Source organism: Gobio gobio (genome assembly GCF_949357685.1).
Source record: "Gobio gobio genome assembly, chromosome: 5".
NCBI lineage: Eukaryota > Metazoa > Chordata > Actinopteri > Cypriniformes > Gobionidae > Gobio > Gobio gobio.
Genome location: NC_137101.1, coordinates 13,058,046 through 13,081,088, shown reverse-complemented (window position 1 = coordinate 13,081,088; position 23,043 = coordinate 13,058,046). Strand labels below are relative to the sequence as shown.

Here is a 23,043-nt window from a genome sequence, read left to right as displayed (position 1 = left end):
TGATTCATTACCACATGATTAAAAAGCTGAATGGTCTCCAGAACTGCAACAGTATATTTTGCATTTATTTTTTCCCCCAAAATATTAAAAACGTCCAAAATATATAACATGTGTTGATGCAGAAGAGATGATGAAGGAAATCACACCGGGATACTATGATGATGTCATCACTGATGGATTGAAACCAGATCGTGAGACAGGTGCCGTTTATTCTATAATAGGATATGAAATATATACAATATGTGTATAGAAACATATACACATTACATCATGTTAAATTTGCAGAAGACACACCTGAGAGCTATGATGATGTCATGACGAGCGGACAAAACCCTAATATTAAAACAGGTGTTTACTTTTTGTTATTGGTGTATTTAACACAATCTTTTTATTGTGATTTATGATATTATGGGTTAATCCCAATACATTGTAAAATATAATACAACGTTTGTTCTGTCTTAATCTTAATGTTGTCTTAATGCGTAGTGGACACACCAGAGCGTTATGATGATGTCATCATTAATGGGCAGAATTTTCAAGGTGAGACACACAGAACTGAATTTTAGTATCACTAATATTGAGGAGTAAATCTCAAGAGTAAAATATCAGGAGTAAATCTAACAGTCTCAGACAGTCATGAGGGGAAAGACATCAATGACACGAGCTGATTTACAGATTATAATGTGAGGTTTTATTTCACATGTATATCAGAGGGAGATCAGGAGGAGTATGATGATGTGAAGAACAGCAATGAAGATCAAAGAAACCTGTTGGGTAGGTTATTGTAATATTTTATAAATGTTTTTATTTGTTACATGCTAAATCTTAATGTAATTGTAACAACGATAACTACATTTTGATTTTGTTTTTAAAAACAGACTATGATGATGTGGGGGAGGAGTCAAATAAAGAGGGAGGGGCCATGTGACTCACTGACCACACCCACTGCCTCTTCATCAAATCATGACAGTTCCTGGAGCTACTGGGAGTTTCTTAAAGGGATCCCCTGGTGTTAAGACTTGTATGGCTTAATATAACATAAATGATGTCTCTTATGAAATATGTAGTAGAAAACCCATGAAAGATCTGTTATTTTAAAAAATCCATTATATATTTGGACAGTGGGTGCCAGGGGCGCCGCTAGCAATTTTGGGCCCAATGAAAAAATTTGATGTTGGGCCCTCTACCACACCAACCTAGCTATCCAAGATCATCTCAGGGGGCCCCAAAAGTGTGTGGGCCCTTAGAATCGTCCTAACTTTCCCCCCCTTAGCTGCGCCCCTGGTGGGTGCTGCCATTTTGTTTGCGTTCTAGGTTGATGACATAGAATGGTTGCACTCGGCAATCTATTTTTACCACAACACAACTCGAAAACAGTTTCAGAGTTAAACAAAACAAATTAATTGCTTTGTAATTGCATTTAAAATACACTCAAACACACGTGTGCGCACAAACTCACACACACAAACAGATCGGCACGCGCACACTTTAATATTAAGCCATACAAGTCTTAACACCAGGGATCCCTTAAAACTGTGGTTAAAGATTCATGTTTTTGTCATCTTAAATATTTTTTTATAAAAGGTTACATGCATTGCAACAAATTTTGTAGTATTTGTATTATAATATTTGTCCAATTATTTTATATCATTATTTTTCACCTAATAAACAAACAATACCACTCATTCATTATGTTTGTCACACTAATAAATGTTTTTTTAAAGAGCAGTTCGAGGAAAGGAGAAAATTATGCAAAACACTATAAACTGTTTAAATGAGTTAAAAACTATTTTTAGTTGCTGGCAGCATTATCTACCTGAACATAATGACAAAATAGATTTACCACTTCATCACATTTTCCATAAATTTACAGCCATAGTATTTAGTAGTAATAGTTATTGTGTACTATCAGCTTGAATTGACTAAAGTAGAGCATAATTTAATCTTTTTTTTATTTACAAGAAATATTACTGTGTGAAGACAAAGGTATTCACATTCTAATGGTAAAAAGAAAGCACTCACCTAAACTTAACATTTTATTGTGTGATGTTCATTTTTACTTTAAAATACTTTAAACAGTTAAGTCTGATACCGAATTATTTGCGCTGAGCTTGAATCTTGTGCAGCAATAGCTCCATCTGCAGGTTGAGGTTGGGCTGACCCTTCTTGGTTTTTCTCTTCAACAGCTGATATGTTGCTATTTTCTTTTCCTTGTACTTCTTCAGAGCCTCCTCCCGCTGAGACTTGTCTTTCAAGAATTCCTACAGAGACACGCATAATAAAACATGCGTCAATCATTTGCCAAATAATGTAATGGTGGTTAAAATGTGCATGTGTAAATGACATAATGGATTAGGGCTGTACGATTAATCGAAAAATAACCGAAACCGACATTCAGAACCTCTAACCGACGTATTTTTCCCATGTCGGTTATTTCGGTTTTCACGTGACTCCGCCCCGTCAGTCACATCAAGTGCAGTTTGCAGGCACACAGAGAGATGCAGGAGCAGTATTTATGTTTATAGATGCCCAGAATCACTATAGTAGCTGCATGTTTTACACAGTTTATACAGGTCAGTTAATTGCTGTTCTTATAGCCTACGCGCTGACACACACACACAGACGGCGCGCGCAAGCCCCGAAGCCGCTTTCACTTTCGTGCTCATAAAGTTTGTCAAGTAAATGCGTTTAAAGGCTTGCCAGTTTCAACATTTAAAGCGATTGTGTACTATTCAACAACAACAATACGGAAAACTTCTCAGTTCAGTGCTCAGCTTTTTTCAGTGACACAGAGCCGAGCCGAGCCGTGTCGCGTCTCTGAAAACGCGCGCGCCCTGAAGGCAGATCTTTCACCTGCTTGCATCCTCACAAAGCTTGTCATTTGTAGGTGGTTTAAGCCCTGCCAGTTTGAACATTAAAGCGAGTTTTTCGACCATCAGATGTGTATTATGTTGAACTAATGCCTGATATATTTTGACAAACGAACACTCAGACAGAAGCTGTGACTAAAGTAAAGTCGCTAAAGTAGCTTAGAAACTCAACCGTTATAGGCATACATTTTAATACCTTTGAAGTAAGTACAAACCACAGCTTCATAATGAATAGAGACAAGAGTAATTCACACACACAATCACTCTCTCATTAATGCATTCAAATAAATGAAATGTAGGCCTACAGTGTTAATTTATCTGTATCTGATGTACAACAAGCAGAAATCTGCCCCATCGACAATAACTGCTGAAAGTGAACCGTTTCCTTCAAGTATTTTAAAATCACAATGCACTTTTTCATTAGAAAAAAAAATCCCACCTTTAATAGCAGAAAAGATTTACAGTACAAACCTTATCAGTGAACTTACTCAAAAACCTTATGAGGGCAAAAAAAAAAGAGCAAAATAATCGTTCATTAATCGAAATCGAGGTCAAATGTTCAATTAATCAAGGTTTTTATTTTTGGTCAAATCGTTACAGCCCTATAATGGATCTTCCTTAATGATGTCACATAGGATATTCATTAGGGAATGGAAACCTGTACAATACCATCATACTGGCAGGCTTTAAAAGAACTGCATTCGATGGCTCTAGAACAGAGTATACATTTGTTAGATGAGTATCACCTTATATTGGTCAGTTTATTGCCTCACCTCTCTTTTTCGTGCACGTTCCTCCTTCAACCTCTCATATTCTTGCTTTGTCTTTTGATACGAAGACATTTTATGCTTCCTTTGGATGAACGGGGCATTGTGGGAGCTGATGACACAAATCAGGAATGTGGCTTTGGTGATGCAAATAGACTATTATTTGAATATAATGATACACACACACACACACACACACACACACACACACACACACACACACACACACACACACACACACACACACACACACACACACACACACACAGACATATGTACACCAATCAGGCATAACACTATGGCCATTCCTAATATTGTGTTGATCTCCCTTTTGCTGCCAAAACAGCCCTGACCCGTCGAGGCATGGACTCCACTAGACCCCTGAAGCTGTGCTGTGGTATCTGGCACCAAGATGTTAGCAGCCGATCCTTTAAGTCCTGTAAGTTGCGAAGTGAGGCCTCCATTAATCTGACTTGTTTGTTCAGCACATCCCACAGATGCTCGATTGGATTGAGATCTGGGGAATTTGGAGGCCAAAGTCATTGTTGTGCTCTTCAAACCATTCCGGAACCATTTTGCTTTGTGGCAGGGCGCATTATCCTGCTGAAAGAGCCACAGCCACCAGGGAATACCGTTTCCATGAAAGGGTGTACATGGTCTGCAACATTGCTTAGGTAGGTGGTACATGTCAAAGTAACATCCAGATGGATGGCAGGACACAAGCTTTTCCAGCTTAACATTACCCAAAGAATCACACTACCCCCGCCTGCTTGCCTTCTTCCCATAGTGCATCCTGGTGCCATGTGTTCCCCAGGTAAGCCACGCACACAGCCATCCACGTGATGTAAAAGAAAATGTAATACATTAGACCAGGCCACCTTCTTCTATTGCTCCATGGTCCAGTTCTGATGCTCACGTGCCCACTGTTGCCGCTTACGGCGGTGGACAGAGGTCAGCATGGGCACCCTGACTGGTCTGCGACTATGTAGCCTCATACGCAACAAATTACATCATCAATGACAAGCTGTGTCATCAGTAGCTCGTCTGTTTGTTCTGACTACACGGGCCAGCCTTCGCTCCCCTCATGCATCAATGAGCCTTGGCCACCCATGACCCTGTCGCCGGTTCACTACTGTTCCTTCCTTGGACCACTTTTGATAGATACTGACCACTGCAGACCGGGAACACCCCACAAGAGCTGCAGTTTTGGAGATGCTCTGACCCAGTCGTCACAATTTCGCCCTTGTCAAATCCTTACGCTTGCCCATTTTTCCTGCTTCTCACACACATGCTGCCTAATATATCCCACCCACTAACAGGTGCCGTGATGAAGAGATAATCAGTGTTATTCACTTCACCGGTCATAATGTTATGCCTTATCGGGGTACACACACACACACACACACACACACACACACACACACACACACACACACACACACACATATATTATAGCTGTTAATGTACCTGTCAGACTGTGCTGGTTTATTGGATGAATCAGGGGCGGTAGTTTGGTCAGTCGCTGTGTTTAAGATTTGTTTCTCAGGAGAATCTAAAGAATCCAACGTCATGTTTAGTTCATCATCTGCCTCTGTCTCTTTATCCAGTGCTCTCCCTTCGTATCTTTTCTTCTTTTTCTCCTGTTCTTCTTCATCTAGTCGTTCTCTTTCAGCCAGGTACAGATGTCTCAGATGCTCAGGATATTTCTCCTCTAGCTGGACTTTTGATGTTTGCTTTTTCTTCCTCTCTATTCGAAGAAGTTTGTTGTATTCATGTCTTACTTTTTCCTTCCTTTTGAAGGCAAACCCTTGACCTGAGGAAGCATGGGGCAATGGTCAGATTCAAATAGAATACATTGCAATTTTAGTCCTTTATTATGGATTATTACGGATCTATTACGTTACTCAAATATACATTATTGCAATCGTGGCGCGTGCATTGATTGTACACTAGATTTTTAAAGGATGGGCTGTCTCATCTCAAACATCAAAATGTGTTTTATTACATAGTTTTATACATCGAAATACATTTACTTAAATGTTAGGTATTTATGTGGTTTAAACTCAACTACTCACCCTCTGTTAAACTACCATCGAAAACTTTGTTATCCTGAATCCATTTTCTTTTTCTTTGGGCGTTGTGTGATAAACCACCATGTGTAAATTTGTTATTGAAGTATTTTCCTCTAAACGGACCTTGACTTTTTGAATTCTGTCTTAAATGTGCCATGTTTTACGCTAGTATGTGGACAAGACGGATGTTTCTCGTGTAGACGCGCACAATAATGACGTACGGATTGTCGCAAGGCATTACTAATCAAAATAAGCACCATTTGTGTGAGGGCAATGTATTCCGCCCATAGAACAAAACGCAGTCTAGTACACCCAACATGGCGGCGCATTTGGTCGCTAAGAGGACTCATATCCTAATTTGACTACTTATGTCTGAAATTTAGAAAATGTGTCAGCAGCTGCAGCTCTCACGAAATTTTCTCACTTTTATGTGCCCCGTGAACAATGGCATTTAATGACCTGCCTATCAACACTTTAAAAAGGAAAATAGACGAAGCTCAGCGCTTTCTATCCATATCGTTGAGCATCTCGAATGCGCACACAGTGGACTTTTACACGCGTGATGTTTGGAGCACGTTCATGTGTGTGAGTCCAGAAGAAGTGTTGTGTGCTATCAGTTCCACGCATGACCGCATGGGGGCGGTAGAAGGTAAGATGTTCTCAATCTGGTCATCCGTTTGTTATTATTATTTAGCCTACTAATATAAAAATTAATTTACATTAAAACAGGGCTGCCAACTTTCCTGTCAGCTGGTTTTTAAAGGTTAAAATTAACGACTGATTTGTATGCAACTTTTATTTGGGCAACTGATTTGGACACAATTGGAAATATATATGTATATTTTTGTAATAATAACATAATAATAATATATTTAAATTATAAAAGAGTAAAGATGGGTACATTTAAAATATAGTGCATATATATTTGTCAAAATTCTCTCTTAGAGTGATTTTTCTAGTTGACTGATTTACCTGAGGTAGCCTAAATGTAACATTACGTGATATTTTGTTTACACTTATTACATTTTATTGATGTTTTTCAGTGGTTGAAAAAAAAGAGATGAAAGGAAATATTATATTTCAATTATTTTGCGTTCCCCCGAGATACTTTCCGTTCGTTTGCAGAACTTTGATTCAACTAATATGTAGTGTGAGGAACAACAATATTTCAATGCTTTTGATTTGAAACGCAAAATCATTTCCCCTAACATCTTATATCTTTTCCCATCACCATGTTCCCTTAGAAGCTCTGTAGTTCTTGTATAATTGCATACAATGTATATTTTATGCTGTATTGAACTGTAGTGCATTGGACTATATTTAAAGGTGCTGCATGTACGTTTTTGACTATACTGCATAAAAATACCATAATACGTTTGCAGATCTTTAGGAAACATGCTGAGTTCACATACTCATTTCTCTGAAAACCAACCGCAGCCAACAATATTTTGAATTTGGACTGCAGTACCCATTTCAACCACTAGCGGTCATTCACTACATACTGCACCTTTAATCAGCTGTATTTCATAGTAATAGTTTTTTTGCTTTTAGAGAAGGAAAACACCAATTTTGGTTTCTGCAATGCCTCAAAGAAGCTGGTGGACATATCAGCCCTGCTGAGGGCAGCGAAAGCCCACAGTTTACCCGGTCTGGGGGTGTGTATGCAGCTGGAGGAGCTGATGCACAATCTGACACTGATATATGGAGACACTATAGCGGGTAACTGCAGTCACACCAGAGCCACTGAAAAACACATTTACATTCCACTCTGGATCTTTATTGTGATTATTATGCATGTCACATTCAGGTTATTACAAGGTTATATCTCATGCGTTGTCTGTAATTTCCATAGGAGAGTCACCAGATAAAGGTCTTGTTCCAGATGAGTTTATGAACTGTAAGAAGGCCCATGAGGTGCAGGCAATGTCTGAGGTTGTGGCAGGTTTGGCCGAATGCTGCCGAGTCAAACAGGTAAGAACATTTCAAATGTTGTTAGGTTACATTGCTTTGTCAGCTTCTGAATTGCTTTGTTTCTTCAACTTAGGTGATTGACGTGGGTTCGGGGAAAGGCTACCTGTGCTCCTATCTATCCATGCGGTTCAACCTACAGGTTTTCGGTATCGACTCCTCCAGCACCAACACACACGGAGCTCAGGAGAGGAACAGGAAGCTGAAGAAGTTCTCCAAAGCCTATCAGAAACCCATCAGAGCCAGTGGGAATCAAGCTTTGGACAGTGAGGATGGGAGTAAACAACACGACAGAAACTGTGAGAGCAGAGATGGCAACAAAAACTTTATTACAAAGGAAAAGGGAAGGTTTGTGGCTCAGGCGGAAACCAGTGATTTATCAAAACAAGCCGCCAGTGATTTATCCGCTTCAGATAATGCCACGTTAGACCCCAGTGATTCGGATGCAGGAAGCAGCTTCCTCGGCATGCTGTCTCTAGACGTCATAGAGGACGCTTCTCCTCGTGTCCACCCCAGCCAGCTGAGCCTAGAGGAAAGAGAGAGGAGGAAGAGGCAGAATCTGGAGAGGAAAGCTCGAGAAGGGAGGGGGAACGACAGCGACAGCAGCCTGTTTTCCCCTCTGACCTCATACGTCACTGCAGAAACTGAACTCAAGACGCTGATCACAGAGCTGGAGGTGAGTGCATGTCATAACACAGGGGAGAAAAATACTGTAATAATAATCATTTATAAAACAATTAATAATACATTTGAGAATGAATAAGTGTTTAATCAAGGGAGAAAAAGTTTTTTATCATTTATAATTCACTATACAATAATTATACATTTTGGAATTAATAAAGGGAGAAAAAAATGTATAAAATAATGTCAACACCAACACCAACAATAATGGTAATAATGTATTATTCAATTATTAATAATACAATTACATTAATTATTAAATTGAATAAATATTTAGATTTATACATTTAAATTGTAAAATGTATTAAATCAATTGTTTATTTAATTCATTATTTAAAAATAATAATAATAAATTATTATTTATGAAAAGTATTATTTTCTAATGAATGATAAATAAATGTTGTTCATTTATTAAATTAATTACTTCCTTTATTATTTAATTTGTTTTGTTATTATTATGCTTATTATTATTATTATTATTATTATTATTATTATTATTATTATTATTATTATTATTAATAAAGTATATTAAAGGTAGGGTAGGTAGGATTTGGTTAAAAAACTTTTTTTCCAAAAATTTGTTTAAACTTTCTTTATATATCAATACATAATTAAAATGTAAGTACTCAGAAAAAGAAAGTATAAAAATTGAGTGTCTGTAGACCTCTCATGACTGTTTTAAAGACAGCTCATTATTTCCATTCACTCCACCTTCTCCCTTCTGGGCTCTTTCCAAAGCCACGCCCCCAAAACACATGAACGCGCTACGCGACTGCTAAGCTGAAAGACGCATTATTAACCCGAGACGACCGGAGAAGAAGTGCATGTAGTGACATCATGTCAGAATCACATGTAATAAAAAATCTAACTTTATCATTAGGAATATAACAATAAGATGTCTTTTAGTACTCACTATCAAGCTAGAATAACGATACTGGTAAAGTTTAAAATACACACACAACACAGTGTCTACGACACACACAGATACAAGATAAAAACATCAACATAAACATTGGTAGAGTATATAAAAACAAACCAAGGGCCGAAATAAACGTGCAGGTAAAGTTCCCGGTGAACATGGTAAAAGAGTTTAGACAGAGGGTAGTAGCTAAAGCTAACTTAGTTCTAAAAAAAGTTCCTGGACGCGGTGTACTAGCTTTTCCAAATGCATTTTGTTATCTAAAGTTACATTTTGCGAAATTCAACACGGCAGCGATCAACTTGAGCTAAGCATATTGAGTATTTATCATCTCTACTAATGGCTCGCCAGGTGTATAACATTGTAACTTTATGCTAAGTAATGTTATGTTAGCTATATTAGGCAGCTACGTGTGCTAGTGAGACATGCTTCATGAAAACATAAACCAAAAAAATGTATAATCAAAATGAAAGATTACCTGTCAAGCAGAAATACAGCCTCTTGAACTCAAATCAAACGGGTGCGCCAGGGTTGCCATGTTTTCACAACAAAATCCGCCCAATTGCTACTCAAAACTAGCCCAAAACAAGCCCAATCGTGTTTCTCCGGTAAAAATCGCGTTTGGGGGGTAAAATATGTGTCTTTTTGGTAGGGCTAAAATTCGCAAATCCCGGGGCAAAATATCACATAATTGGGGTCGCTTCAACCAACAGTGATGAAGTAGCCCGACTTGGCAACACTGGGGTGAGCGCATGTGGGCAGATCCTGTAGCAAAAGCGGTGGTAGCCATGGTAGCGAGAGAGAGTGACAGTCGCCCAAGCCAATCACTTGTTTCGGCCCGAACGAAAATAATGAGCGGTGTTTATTGCAGATTAAAAAGTCTAGAGTCACTCGATTTTTATACTCTCTTTTTCAGAGTACTAAAATTTTAATTATGTATTGACATATAAAGAAAGTTTAAACAAATTTGGACAAAAGTGTTTTAGATCATTCTTACCTACCCTACCTTTTAAATATATTATTTTATAATGAATGATAAATTATTGTAGTTAATTTATTAAATCAATTATTTACTTAATTATTTAATGTTTTCTTCTTATTATTATTAATAAGTAATGAGTTTAGCAAATAATTGATTTAATAGTTTTGTAATATTAATTAAATGAATTTATATTACAATTGTAATTATTACTACTGCTACTACTACAGCTAATTATTTTTATATTATTATTAAATAAAAAATTTGTCTTTTATAATATATTACTATTTTTCTGACATAGTATAAATGAGTCTTATATGGCTGCCTTTGTATGTTAGGAACCCAAAAAACCTAGTTAGGTGCTTGTAACGTACTGCTCAGAGACACGAAGGTTGGGAATCCAAATGCAGCTTTATTTGAAAGGGTAATCCACACTCGTCGTCAACAAACAGGCAAAAGGTCATAACAGGTAATCAGTCCAGAAGAGACAGGCAAACGGGTAATCCACAGAACAGGCAAGAAATCCAAAACCAAGAGACAAGAAACCAGGGAAAACGCTCAGAAATCCTGTTGTTACACTAAACAAAACTTCGCCATAAATGACTGCGATAACCAGGCTTATATAGGGTGAGGTGAACAGGGTAATGAGACACAGGTGGATGTAATCAATGAGTGCTGATGAGCCCGGGCAAAGGATTATGGGAGATGTAGTCCTTGATGGAGTGACAGTCCGTGGTGATTGGTGAATCCGACCACACTGGTGAATTGTGATAGTGCTGAAGCTGTGTGTTTCCATACTATTTAAAGCATTTGATCCGTGATACAAATTTTTTGTTTTTATTATGAATGTGTTGTGAATTAATTTCATGCGATATTCTTTAAGGATCAAATAATGTATGTGTACTAAAGTCATATAAAAGCATAAGAGACACGCTATGCTGTAATAGTTGTCCAGCTGCGGGTTTTGATTATAGAGCTGGAGTTGTATCATTGCTATTGCAGCTCAGCGAGACGCCTGCGATTATCCTAATCATGTTAATTAGGTGAAATTGAGCTCAAGAATGGAGAGGGACTTGGATGTGTCCAGAGCTCATTATTAATGATCAATGTGAGATGGCAAACGGTCTGTGTTGATTTCACTAAATTACTCTTTTCTCTCTCTCTTTCTCTCTCTCCATCTTTCTTTTCTCTGGCCGGTACACAGGATGCAGTTCTGGTTGGCCTGCATACGTGCGGAGATTTGGCCCCCAGCACTCTGCGGATGTTCAGAGCCAAACAGGAGCTGCGGGCCGTTTGCAGTGTGGGTTGCTGCTACCACCTGCTTTCTGAAGAGTTTGATCAGGACAGACAGGGTAAGAACACTTCCTTTCCATACACACACGTGAACAGATCAGTCTCTGTCTAACTGGGTGCCCAAATCCTCAAACAAGATGAGATGTGTGTAATTGTGTCCTTTTCACAGCCATCCTTGGTCAAAAAATGTAAAACAACAATAATAATTTATTATTATTATTACTATTATTCACGTATCAATAGATTTTTGTTGTTGCTGTTTCTTATTAAATAAATTAGTTATTAATAAAAAATGTATGTCAATATAATAATTATAATGTACTTGTAACATCCTAATAATTATTAGAATTATTATAACAACCTAATAATAATAATAATAATAATAAATATATATATATAAATTATTAGGCTGTTATAATAATTCTAATAATTATTAGGATGTTACGTAACATAACACAAATATAACATAATGCAAATATATAACATTCTAATAGTTATTATTAAATAATTAATTAAATAAGGAATCGGACATTCTTCTTATTCTTCTTATTACTTAATAAAATGTTTTATTTTAATACATTTTATTAAATATTTATCAAATAAATTCAGTATTTCATTAATAATTTCATTCAGTATTTAAATAATTATTTAACAATACTGATTGTTCTTATTATTAAAATAATTTTAATTTTTTATTATAAATATAATTATAATGTCTTTTATTATAAAAGAATATATATTAAGTGATATCAATCAATCAATTAATTAATGATAATTTTTTGCAGCTCTGTGCCAATTCTGGGTAAAATAATGTAAAACAAGCAACAACAACAATAATGTATTTCTTCTTAGAAAATAGTGATAAATACATTTTAAAACAAATAATTATAATACTAATTACTTTTTTAATGATTATAAAATGTTTTATTTGTATTAAATAAATTCAATATTGAATTAATAATTAAATTTAATTCATTGTATTATTTAATACAATGTATTATTACTATTATTAATACAATAATTAATATAATAATGATTATTACTATTATTAATATAATAATAATTAATATAATTATTATTAGTAGTATTAAATAATGAATTAAATAAAGAGCCCTGTGCCAATCCTGGTTCATACATGTCTTCTTGTACATGCTGAAAGTCATTAGGGTCCAAAACAATCTGATTGGTCCATGTCGACTTTCGTTTTATGGAAGAAAAAAACAAACACTTTTCAAAATATCATCTTTTGTGTCCTGCAGATGAAATTAAGAATTACCCTTTTTAGGTGAACTATCCCTTTAAGACATGTCGCTAGTCGCAAGAGAGCATGTGGTTTCTGTCTGTCTCTCTCTCTTCCCCCTTCTCGTAGACACTTACTCTTAGAGGACACACTGCAGAAAGGATTGAGTGCTTACAAAATATGATATTTTGATCACATAATTACTGTTGATTGAGTCAGCGCCCAATGCTATGAAGCACAGCAGGACTACAATAATGTCTCATTGTCTTTTAAAGCCTGGGGATCACATCACAGACTCTCGGTTGCTCCAGGGACAGAGCTAAAACACATGAAGTGTGTTCAAATGTTGGACTGACATCACAAACACTCTCCCCTTCCACACTGTTTGATCTCACTAAATGCGTTTTCGCGTGATGATGTCAGAGGTTTCAGGGCTTCAGCGGCTCGCTTTTACAAGCATGTTTGTTCTGAAGAAGAAACAAAACGGAATGAAACAAATGCAGTTCCAATGGAAATACGCATTGTGCCTTTTAGTCTCAAAAACCTGGCATGATTACAGCATCATGCTGTGCGATTGAAGGTGAAGTGTGTAATTTTATGTGCCACTAGAAGCACCCCACAGAGTTACAAAGATTTTGCATTGAGCTTTGCATGCCTGATCTCAATTAACAGCCTAATACTTTTTTATTATATCTCTGCAAAGGGCCTGCATTTGTTGACTCAATTCAAAAGAGCCCATGTCTCCTACTGAAACAGGAAACAGGAAGTCCCACCCACAAACATCATTAGTTAAGCAGTCAATCTGTAAATGGCCTACTTACAGATGTCTCTGTGCATAAAATTGGTATTTTCATAAAATAAAAAAAACTGTTTTAAACTGGAAAATCTACAAACTTCCACTGAAGGTCCTTCAGTTTAAAGCCCCACACTGATTGGTCGACTCAAGACACTGTTAAAGTTCACTCACAATGAGTCAGATATTTCGTAATGAAATCACTAATATTTTGTTGCACACTGTCCTTCTCTCAGTCCATTTTTTACACACAGCTCATTCTGTTGCACACACACACACACACACACACACACACACACACACACACACACACACACACACACACACACACACACACACACACACACACACACACACACACACACACACACACACACACACACACACACACACACACACACACTCTCTCTCTCACCCTCTCTCTCTCTCTCTCTCTCTCTCTCTCTCTCACACACACACACACACACACACACACGTTTGCTTTAATATATTAGTGAGGACATTGCATTGACTTCCATTGATTTCATATCAGGTTAATGATATTATCTATCGCCTAACCCAAGCCCTACCCCTTTTCCTACCTATCACAGAAACATGTGAAAAACACTAGATTTAAATAAAAAAACGTGTTTGTTTTGCCTTTTTTTATTAGTAAGAACCAGTAAAATGTCCTCGCTAGTCAGTTGTCATAAGTGAAATAAGTGACAACATTTGGCCCTCTCAAGTATAGCCAAACCTGTACACACACACATCTGGTTTCCTATCTTTGTGGGGACTCTCCATAGACGTAATGGTTTTTATACTGTACAAACTGTATATTCTATCCCCTTACACTAACCCTACCCCTAAATATACCCATCACACAAAACTTTCTGCACTTTTACATTTTCAAAAAAACTCATTCTGTATGATTTATGTTTCCTCATGGGGACCTCAATTTAGGTCCCCACGGTGACACGAGTCCCCATGAGTCTGTGTGCATTCAGGTTGAAGTCCCCACCAGGATAGAAAACTTTAACTCGCACACACACATTTCGAGCCTGATCTGGACTCTGGATCTTATTCCGTTTGGCATGGTTTAGATTAGCATGATATCTGGAATAAATAGTGTTTATCTGCACCACAAATAGGCTCCAAACCACAGTGTGGGTCTCGTTTGAATGGCATGTGCTCAGCAGGTTCTCATCCACAAAATGTTCAGCGTTTGAAGATCTGCCTTAGTTTTGACATACACTAAAAAGTTTGGGTCGGTAAGATTTTTCAAAAGAAGTCTCTTATGCTCTTATGTTTATATTTGATCATATAAACAGTAAAAACAGTAATAGTGTAAAATAATTTAAAATAACTGTTTTATATTTTAATATATTTTAAAATAATGTATTCCTGTGATCAAAGCTGAATTTTCATTACTCCTGTCTTCAGTGTCACATGATCCTTCGGAAATCTTTCTAATAGAGGATTTTCTGCTCAAGAAGCATTTCTTATTATCAAAGTTGAAAACAGTGGGAAAACCATTTTTTCCAGGATTCTTTGATAGAATTGAAAGTTCAAAAGAACAGCATTTCTTTGAAATAGATTTTTTTCCGATCAATTTTAATGTAATGCTTAATATAAGTAGCCTGGATGCCAGCCGAACTTAGCCCCGCCCACAACATTTGAGGTCGGGAAGTTCAGTCTGGACTTGATCCGTTGTGGAGCAACTATGCTCGAACCAGAGCTTTTCGGACCAATCAAATTGTCAGGGCGGGCTTTATACGATGATGGACAGATGATCAACAGTAACGTAACCATCCACGTCACCATAGAGCGCTTGGGTCAAATTCGTTTACTAAACAGAGAACTTGTCGTATATGCATTCACCTTTACTATTTCTCTCAAAAATGATGATCGTGTTGGTAAGTACTCCGTGTATCCTTAAATTCTTTTTTACAACACCGGCAAACATCTTTTACACTCATCATCTTCTACTTCTTCCAGCGTGCGTGCAGTTGACAACTATGCGTCGCTCTGATGCTCTGATTGGTTGTAGGTCTATCCAATTGAGTGCAAAGGCATTTTCCTTCCTGGTTCGGTTGAATCACGCCCCATAATCACAACCCAATAGAGCAGTATCACACTCATATTCTGACTAGAATCTGAGTATGACCACGTCAGGCTAGAATAAAAGTATAATTTATTTCAAAAACAATCAAATCTTACAGACCCCAAACTTTTGAACGGTAGTTTATGCTAAAAGTTGTTTGATTCTTCTTCTCTGTTTTTGATGTTTGTCAGGGTGTGTTAGTGGTGTGTGTGGTTTCCCCATGAGTCAGTATCTGAAGGATCAGGCCTGTTTCTGTGGTCGAAATGCCAGGATGTCAGCATGTCTCGTAAGTCTGCCTCACACGTCACTAAAACATCTCACATTGCCCACGCATCTTCAACCACATCCTTTGCTTATAAGCTGCATGTTATATAACATTTTATTTATGGTAATTAGGTGATTTTTAAAAAAGTGTATCTGCTATTAAATTAAAAGCTACTATCAAATAATGTTATCATGTGTTTAGTTATCTCTACTGCATCAATTCAAGCTTGTTTCCAGCAGGCTTGACTAATGTTGAGCTCTTCACAAACTAATTTTCCCCCTCTCAGGCTCTGGAGAGGGTGTCTGCCGGAGGAGGGGTGAGTACTTGATTGTGTCATATCATATTAATATTCATATTTCAATTAAAATTCCATTTCCCCTGTGGGATTTGCATATAAGGAGTGCAGTCTCATGCAACCAGAGCTGTTTGCACAGCTGATCGTAATGTATCGGTCAGGCTTGAATGCCAGAACGTACAGCATATGCGGCTATGCATATTTATGTGATTTAATTAGATGCGCTGTGTATTTTAATGAGATTTTTTCTTGCATAAAAATGAATGAAAGTTCAGAGGTGAAGCGGTCAGCACGAACTATCTCTTTGTATTGTCTTCTGATCGTCTGATTGTTTGTATGACATAATTGCAATGGGAAATGTGACCCAATCTGTTTTTAAAGTTGCCACAAACGGGACAAACACTTCAAATGATGTAATTAAAAACACAAATAAGTAAGCAAACATAAGCAAGTAAGTATGCATTGCAAAAATAAATAAAAACGGGCAAAATCAGCTTTGAAATGAAACGAAATTGTTTGGACTGTGGTTAACAGGGTTTCTTGACTGTTACAGCTGCCTATGGAGTCACTTTTTTATCGGGCGGTTCTCCATGTTATTTTACAGGATCACTACGATTGCTTTAAAAGGTATCCATCAAATGTACCACCATTTGCATTATAGATTTTGTGTCATATTTATAGCATACTAGATTTGTTTTGTTACTGTGGTATGCATGATATTAATAATAACAGTTCTGTCTGTTTTATAGCTTTTAGATACTTATAAACATCTGGAGAAAATGTTCATGATTTAAAGTGCCCCTATTATGCTTTTTTGGATAGTATCAGTCATGTAGTGTGTTATATACAGTAGCTGTTTGTGAATGTAAAGGGTTTGCATAGTTTCAAAGGTCAAAGTGCACATCTGAAATGAGTTGTTGACTTGCACATAACCGTAATTCTGTTAAAAAAAATCAGTTAAATTTTTTTTTGGTAATTTCAGTCTCACTTCCTGCACAAACCTACAAAGGTTTGTAATAAATTTGCATAATGCAAGCCTATGGTCTTCATTGGCTGTTGGCAAACAACGTGGACTTTGACACGCCCTCAAACGCTGTAGTTGTAGCTAAGGCCTGGAAGAGTTTAGTTTGTGTCGTCGACATGTCGAGAAGACGTTGTTTTCTGTGCTTCGAAAGCAAATCCACGTAGCATGCACTTCTAACTTCCATTTCTGACAAGTATAAATAAATTAAATAAATTAACTAAAAAAATGTATATATATATATTATTTAAATTTGGTTTAAATTTTCTTATTTATATTAATGTATATTTTGTTTTTACAAAATATTACATATGTATTAAAAATTGACAAAATTATGTATATAGTTAAAACATTTATTTGTGAGTAAATATACACCGATCAGGCATAACATTATGACCGGTGAAGTGAATATCACTGATTATCTCTTCATCACGGCACCTGTTAGTGGGTGGGATATATTAGGCAACAAGTGAACATTTTGTCCTCAAAGTTGATAGAAGCAAGCCTGGAGCACAGAAACTGAAGCCTAGACCCCCGGTGGTTGGTCCTAGTATAGCTCATAAACCCCACCCCTCCATGTATTACAATGGACGCGAGACAGACTAAACAATTCAATTACACTTCAAATAATTGTTTCTTAAATATGGTTTCTGTCATTTTAGGCAGTTTTTATCACGATGATTTCATTTAAAGTGTTAGTTTTTTTTAAATAAGTTTAGTTTTAGTGAGTTATTTGATGCTATAAAAACGGGGGGTGTGACGTCATGATTGACAGCTGAGATTGACGGCTTCTCTGAGTGAAGTTGTCACTGAGGCACTAACTGACTTTTTTTGGGATTTTTGCCTGATGCCTGATCGGTGTATTATACACATGTACTGTAAGTGGTAGACCAATCACAATAGACTGGGCCGCCTGACCAATCAGAGCAGAGTATGCTTTTGGAAAGGAGGGGTTTAGAGAGACTGGATTCTTTATCGAGCAGATTTCAGATAGTGTGAGAAAAGATGTGATGCTGCAATGTATATTATGACAAAATTAAAGTGTTTTTTCACCTTGGATGCATGCAAACCTATTGTAGGAGACCTCCAAAACAAAATTAGGAACCTTTGAAATTAGCATAATAGGGGCGCTTTAACTAAATATTACTGGTTTGGCGGTTTATTATAGTTCTATACAAAACCCTAAAAATCTGTTTGCTGTCCTATATTTGAAAACACTCCATAAAAACGGAAACGCACACCCCAGACCCCCTGATGAGCCACTCTCAGTGTGAAACACACACATTGACAAATATTAAGCTCCCTCACTGACGCCGTTCCCCTCACAAACAGCAGGATCAGATATCTCATCGACAGCACTCTCACCACATCATCTGCTCATTAGACAGAAAACAACCGCCTGTCTTTGTTTTAGTCGCCGAAGAGCTTTAGTAAACTAGAGGAGAGAATAAAGAGGCTCCAGATTCCCTCCGGTCCTTCCTTCCTTTTGCGGAGGCTGAGAAATGTTTATCGAGATATTTGATCATGACTGCACAGAGCAGATCTGATTCAGTGGTGACTGATGCTCGTGACTCAAACCCTAAAGCCCTGTTTTCAAGTTTAATAAACTCCTGTGAGTCAAAGCCAAACCATCAGGTTACGGTAATGTGCAAGTCAACAAGGAGTGCAAAGTTCACCCTCTGCATGTGACTTACTGTCTGCCGTTAATATCAGTCTCTAAACTACATTAAACATCAATTAATATACATATAAAATACATCATGTTCGTTTATTTGATATGATGCTGTATTTTATTTTCTGTTGGCAGTGAGAAACGTGTCGGGAACGTGTACTCCAAAGCCTCGTCGTTTGTGGACTATGTCAGGCGGGCACTTAGGAAGCTGGATCTGGATGAGACTAAAGTAATAACCGATTGTTCTCATATTACGTTTAATCTTTTCTCAGTCTGCCCACATGCATCTGAATTACACCACACTGAAACTAATGGGATAAACAGACTAAAGTATGTTTGACATGTAGGGAAATATGGGTACAGAGAGCAAGAGACTATTAAAAAGGCGTCAGCAGGCACAGACGATATCAATGGACTTTTTTGTAACCTGATTTTGGGGAGAAATAGGTATATTTAAAGTTATTTTAATATTTGATTTTTTTACAAAATGTTTCTATTTTGCAATATTTTTTAAAATATGTACATATACACATGCACACTTCACTTTTATTAATGTACAATTCATATAAATACATTAAATGGGACATACAAATTAAATAATACATATATATTTAAAATGGATGCAAATATATTTGTGTATATTTTTGTTATAAATTAATTAAATTATATTACATTATTTTATTTAAATGTTTTTAAATATTACATTTGTATTTACTTTTTCTTATTTAATAAGTTTATATTTTGTAATATTTTAAATTTATATATATATAATTAGTCTATAGTTTATATGAATTCATTAAATATAATATATTCATATATATTTATATATAAATTAAATATTACATATGTATTTGATTTGACAAAAGTATATATATATATTTTAATGAAATTTGTATTTAAAAAGGAAAAATATTATATTATTTAATTTTATATATTATTTTGTAATATTTTTTAATCTTATTTTTTTATACTTTTATATTTATAAATTTATATTTTCATATTATTATTTGTATTTATTTTTATATAAATAGAATATTACATGTGTATATAATATAGACTTTTGTATTTTTATATATATATATATATATATATATATATATATATATATATATATATATATATATATATATATATATATATATATATGAATTATGTATATATAGTTAAAGCATTGTGTATATATATATATATATATATATATATATATATATATATATATATATATATATATATATATATATATATATATATATATATATATATATATATATATACTACAGCACAGATTATATAAATATATTAAATACATTTATTTATATATTTAAGTATATTTTTATTTAAATTAAATTACATTTAATACAATTTTATTTAATTATTTTAAACTTTCATTATCAGATTCATGTTTTTTTTCTTAGGTCCTGGTTGGTGAATAGGACATGATCTCGTTCCTTTTATTGATTTAAAATCATTGAGTGTAAGTCCATATCTCTTGTTCTCTTCAGCTATCTGACGGCGACATTCAGTGCTATCAAGATCGATACACACCCAGGATGAATGAGATGGTGGCTTTTAACATGGTGAGCGTCATAGGAAGTTATATGTCCATTATTTTTTCATTGTTAACCCTATATCAGTCTGTCTCATGCTGTTTTCATCTTCCTCAGTTGAAAGTAACCTTGGCTCCATGTATAGAGGGTCTCATCCTCCTGGACCGACTTTGCTACTTGAAAGAGCAGGTAAAAAAACAGTTGTCAAGGCAGATAACACAGTAGCTGGCCAGTTCACCCACAGTTGTTTACTCCCTATTTGTATATGTTGAGATGTTAATCCTCAAATAATTGGAGAACTGTGAAGGGCTTTTGTTTCAGGCTTAACTTCAGGGCCACAGATTTCCCTAATCAAAAGCTTTTACAAACAGACATTAGCCACATATAGCAGCTCCAAAACAGTCAAAACATGTTTTTTAAGGGATTCCAACATACAGGAGTGCAGAGGTTTTAAGTTACACCTCCATTTCCCTCTTGCCCACCAGGCTTTGAACTTAAAACCTCAAACCTCCTCGCGCCGACAGTCAGGAGTGTCAGCCATCTGTGAAGATTGTTAGACTGAAAATTTAGAGCATGACAAAATCATTTTGTTTTATAGTCACAAAACAGCGACAGCAAGTTTCTGTGGGAATAATTCTTACCGGGTTCACTTATCAGTCATGTAATGTAAAGCAAGTAAAACCTATCCAGTGTCAGATCTGTGTGTTTTTTTCTACAGAGGTCTATGATAATGTATGTCAGACATTAAAGGGCTTGGCAACATGATAAGGATTCTCATCGACGGCTCTGTGAAACACACTGAAATCAGAGTATGCTTTATAATTTGGTCTTTGGATGATTATGTCCTGTATAAACCATTTCATAACACGGTACTCGGGGTGTTCTGCCAAGTATATTAACGTGCCTTGGTCAGTGATTATAGAAAGCTGTAAAATGGATTTTGGAGCAATTTTTTTATTACAGATATTCTTGGAAATGAACATAAATGAGGGTTCAGCTAAAATAATATACTCTGACTGGAAATATACAAGCACAAACAGGGTTGAAAACCAGTGTAATTTGATTCCTGAACAAACTGATCTTATGATTCACTTGAATTAAAAACATGCAAAATGACCAGCTAGTCTGATTCCTAGATTAATGAGTCTGTTTTTTTAAGGAATCGGATACATACAGCATGACCAGTGTATTCTGATTCCTGAACAAATTATTCTTTTGAACTGATTCTTGTTAGTAATTCAAAGAAAATACAGCACAACCAGTGTAGTCTCCCTGCCGAACAATTGATTCTTATGAGTTGGTTATTTTTAGTAAATCAAAATCACACTGTGAGATCTAGGGCCGGCCCTAGCATTTTGGGGGCCCCAAGCAGATTTACAAAAGGCGGTCGGCCGAAAGTTTACTTGATAAAGTTTTAAACACGAATATTTTTCTTACATAAACGCACCCATTTCGCTTCAGAAGGCCTTTATTAACACCCCGGAGCCGCGTGGAGCATGTTATTTGACGGACAGATGCACTTTTTATGGACTTCAAAAACAGAGCAACTATTGATCCAATTCTAATGCTTGGATTAGCCTGGACTTTTGTGATATAACTCAGATTTTATTCGTCTGAAAGAAGAATGTCATATACACCTAGGATGACTTGAGGGTGAGTAAATTATGGGCTAATTTTAATTTTTGGATGAACTATCCCTTTAAGCAAGCAAACTTTATCAAACTTATTACCATGCATTACTGTCTTAATGCCTGGCGTGGGGCCCCCTGGTGGACACGGGAGCCCTATGCAATTGCTTTTTAGGTAGGGCCGGCACTAGTGAGACCAGTATAGCTTGATAGATTACAAGTCATGTTCCCTGATTTTTATATTGAGAAAAATATTTTTTTTTCTATCATCATGTCCCTTTAGGGGCTCTGTAGATTTTAGAGTATGACAATTAATTCTACATATAAACTCTTTTTTTCTTACAGGAGAATGTTTCTCATTCTGCGCTGGTTCAGCTCTTTGACCCGGTCCAGTCCCCGAGATGTTATGCTGTTGTTGGTATAAAGGAATCTACAGTTTGAAGACCAAAGCCGGTAGCCCTGCTGTTTAGTGTAATTTATTGATTTAATTTTCATTTGTTAATTTGAAACGACTTTATAGTTATTACATATTTTGTTTTTAAAGTCCAGATTCTAAATGAATTGTTGTCAATTTTTTAAACCAACAATAAAAATGCTCTTTTACATTTTATTTTCTCGATTGCTAAACACACAATTCACACAATCTCAAAACTGCACAAACTCAAACTTCCACATCAAGATCAAATATTTTAGTCAAAAACATATTCTCTTTTATCATAATAAAATATAATGTATGCCTAACAAATACACAGACTCCTCCACTACCTAGAGAACACTAATAAGATCAATTCAAAACGCTATTATAAAAATCATTTCACAAATCATTTCACAAGTCAATGTCTATTAAGGTATACAACATAAATAGAGGGTTGCAGATACAGTGAGATTCAAAGAATAAGCTTTAAGAAAAGTTTATTTTCATTGCAGTAAGAGATCTTATAGTACATTAT

General features: G+C 35.9%; 3 protein-coding genes across 5 annotated transcripts in view; 2 read left to right on the top strand and 1 right to left on the bottom strand.

The window, feature by feature from the left end:
- Positions 1-1,684, top strand: part of LOC307126094 (uncharacterized protein) — a gene marked incomplete at its 5' end in the record, with an annotated part of 73,352 nt that extends 71,668 nt beyond the window's left edge. The window contains 5 exon segments of the mRNA XM_079816470.1: positions 123-200; positions 286-348; positions 487-540; positions 712-774; positions 879-1,684. Coding sequence (XP_079672596.1) covers positions 123-200; positions 286-348; positions 487-540; positions 712-774; positions 879-928 — 308 coding nt within the window. The 3' untranslated portion in view covers positions 929-1,684.
- On the bottom strand, positions 153-5,930 carry ccdc59 (coiled-coil domain containing 59). 3 transcript variants are annotated; one of them, XR_013816445.1, is made up of 5 exons: positions 5,713-5,930; positions 5,105-5,450; positions 3,644-3,749; positions 1,296-2,261; positions 153-1,140 (listed from the first exon to the last, which is right to left on the bottom strand). XR_013816445.1 is itself a non-coding variant. In XM_079816386.1 (4 exons), exons 1-4 carry the CDS (start codon positions 5,864-5,866, stop codon positions 2,097-2,099), a joined length of 771 nt encoding a protein of 256 aa, XP_079672512.1. In that variant the 5' UTR covers positions 5,867-5,930; the 3' UTR covers positions 153-2,096. The 3 variants fall into 3 exon arrangements, 1 of the variants encoding a protein (XP_079672512.1); XR_013816446.1 differs by having other exon boundaries at positions 154-1,006; positions 1,535-2,261; XM_079816386.1 differs by having other exon boundaries at positions 153-2,261.
- A 143-nt stretch (positions 5,931-6,073) lies between these two features.
- Positions 6,074-22,702, top strand: mettl25 (methyltransferase like 25). The gene is made up of 12 exons (XM_079816385.1): positions 6,074-6,358; positions 7,261-7,428; positions 7,562-7,680; positions 7,754-8,353; positions 11,461-11,608; positions 15,857-15,951; positions 16,217-16,246; positions 16,779-16,852; positions 19,054-19,147; positions 20,421-20,495; positions 20,583-20,654; positions 22,439-22,702. Exons 1-12 carry the CDS (start codon positions 6,154-6,156, stop codon positions 22,532-22,534), a joined length of 1,776 nt encoding a protein of 591 aa, XP_079672511.1. The 5' UTR covers positions 6,074-6,153; the 3' UTR covers positions 22,535-22,702.
- Positions 22,703-23,043: the final 341 nt, after the last annotated feature.